The following is a 1,967-nucleotide window of genomic DNA, read 5'->3' as shown; positions in this document are numbered from 1 at the left end:
CTTCTTTCTGTTTGGATGCTCTGCTGCTCTTAATGAACTGAAGCTGAGGTCCCTTCCTATTGGGTTTCTGCCAAAACGCAGCCCGGCCAGGTTAACCACTGCAACGGTAAATCCATATTTTACATTCTTACTCTCCGTCCCTGCAGAACGGGACGGAGAGGAGGAAGCAGTCGGGGGAAGACAGAGGAATATATGCGTGGATGTATGAATGTATAGGATGGATGGATGGATGTGTGTGTTCACATGGGAAGGATTTTCGGACCCAAGTGGATCAATGAGTGATTAGTGTCTTGTTGGGATATTGATTGGTGGTAAAACACACACACACACACACACACACACACACACACACACACACACACACACACACACACACACACACACACACACACACACACACGTTTTGTACAGCTATCTTAGTGAGGACACTCTTTAATTCATTCCCTAACCCTTACCATCCGAACTAAATGCCTAATCCTAAACCTTAACCTAACCTAAACGTTATTCTAACCCTTAAATCAAGTCTTAACCTCCAAACAGGGGGGGGGGGGGGGTCACAAAGTGAGGACCAGCCAAACCGTAGGTTGTAGACTCAAACTGGTCCTCATAAAGAAAGATGTACAAGAGCACACACATGCACATCCACGAAGAAGACTCCCTTGGGGAAGGAGGTAGTCAAACTGCAGGAGGTCGATAGTTTGTTTTTGAAACACACATGCAGCTATTAGTGTGTGTGTGTGTGTGTGTGTGTGTGTGTGAGAGAGTGTGTCGTTCACATGCTCTCCAGTCGGATTAATGCTCCCATTTAGTTAAAGTGCATCAGGATTCCAGCAAGCTGTTCTGAATAGCGTGCCATCCTCCCCGCACACTTCAATCTCTCTCACTTATTTCTGGGAATAAACGACTCTCTTCATCTCCCTCGTGTCACATTCTCTTCCCTGATTGCTTCCATTTACACTGAAAAATAGATCTTTATTTATCTTTGCTTCCTAACTCCTTTCCCTCTATTTTCCACTCACATTTTCTGACTGTTCCCTCTCTTCAACTTCTCTCTTTTTGTCATCTCACCATTTCCGCCCTTTGCCGAGGATGCCAGAGTGATGGAGAAAACAAAAACGTCAGAGTCGTCTTTGTCTACTCGTCTCATTTTTTAAAAAAACATTTCGCTGCCGAACTCATTTGATTTCCTGTCACTATTGTGAGGAGGAAGAAAAGGAGCAGATTCTTACAATAAAACAAAAAAAAATAAAAGTACTTCCACAGAGAGGGAAGGAAATTAAACTGAGAGGAACAACCTGTAAAAGAAAGAGGAAGGAAAGAGAGGAGACAATCCAAAGGAATGAAAGGGAAGAGAAATCCAAACGGAGGACATGGGGAAGTGAGAGGGTCAAAGGACAAGGCAGGAAATGGGAAAAAGATGAAAGGAAAGAGGGAAATTAAAAGATGGGAAAGGAAATGGAAAAGGAAATAACGGAGAAGACGGGAAAGGAAAAGACTGGAACACTCGTCAAAACTAGGGATTCAAATTTGGGATTTGATTAAAATCAATATTGTTTCCAGTTATTCTGTGTTTACATGTAATTGTTAATATCTGTGTTATCACTCAGAGGGAGGTTCGATTCTGGTTCGCCACGGGAGGAGCTGGTTTCTGTCTGAGTCGAAGACTGGCAGAGAAGATGGCTCCATGGGCCAGGTATTTAATACTACTACTACTACTACTACTAACAATACTACTACACATATTTATATATACACCCAATTGTCCAGATGAGTGCAAATAAAGAGAATAGGTGAAACAGGTTTTAGTCACCACGGCTTGTAGAAAACGTTATGATTTGGCACCTTGCAAATAATTGAATTAATGACAATTAACAACTTCAAACAAAGTCAAATTGGTTTTTCTACGTTTTTTTCCCATTTACCAAATTTCATTTACTTAAAATCTTTGAAAATATAGCCTACAATAG

General features: G+C 41.6%; 1 protein-coding gene across 2 annotated transcripts in view; it reads left to right on the top strand.

The window, feature by feature from the left end:
- Window positions 1-1,118: 1,118 nt before the first annotated feature.
- Window positions 1,119-1,967, top strand: part of LOC117758236 (beta-1,3-N-acetylglucosaminyltransferase manic fringe-like) — a 4,786-nt gene continuing 3,937 nt past the window's right edge. The window contains exon 1 of one of the 2 annotated variants that reach the window (XR_004613264.1): window positions 1,119-1,693. Coding sequence is in view for 1 of the 2 variants with exons in the window: in XM_034579792.1 (XP_034435683.1) it covers window positions 1,677-1,693 (17 nt within the window). In the remaining variant the exon portion in view is untranslated. The remainder of the gene's footprint in view (window positions 1,694-1,967) is intronic. The other variant, XM_034579792.1, reaches the window with a different exon arrangement.

The sequence above is a fragment of the Hippoglossus hippoglossus genome, chromosome 1 (assembly GCF_009819705.1).
Source record: "Hippoglossus hippoglossus isolate fHipHip1 chromosome 1, fHipHip1.pri, whole genome shotgun sequence".
Classification (NCBI taxonomy): domain Eukaryota; kingdom Metazoa; phylum Chordata; class Actinopteri; order Pleuronectiformes; family Pleuronectidae; genus Hippoglossus; species Hippoglossus hippoglossus.
This window is presented reverse-complemented; position numbering and strand designations above follow the sequence as displayed.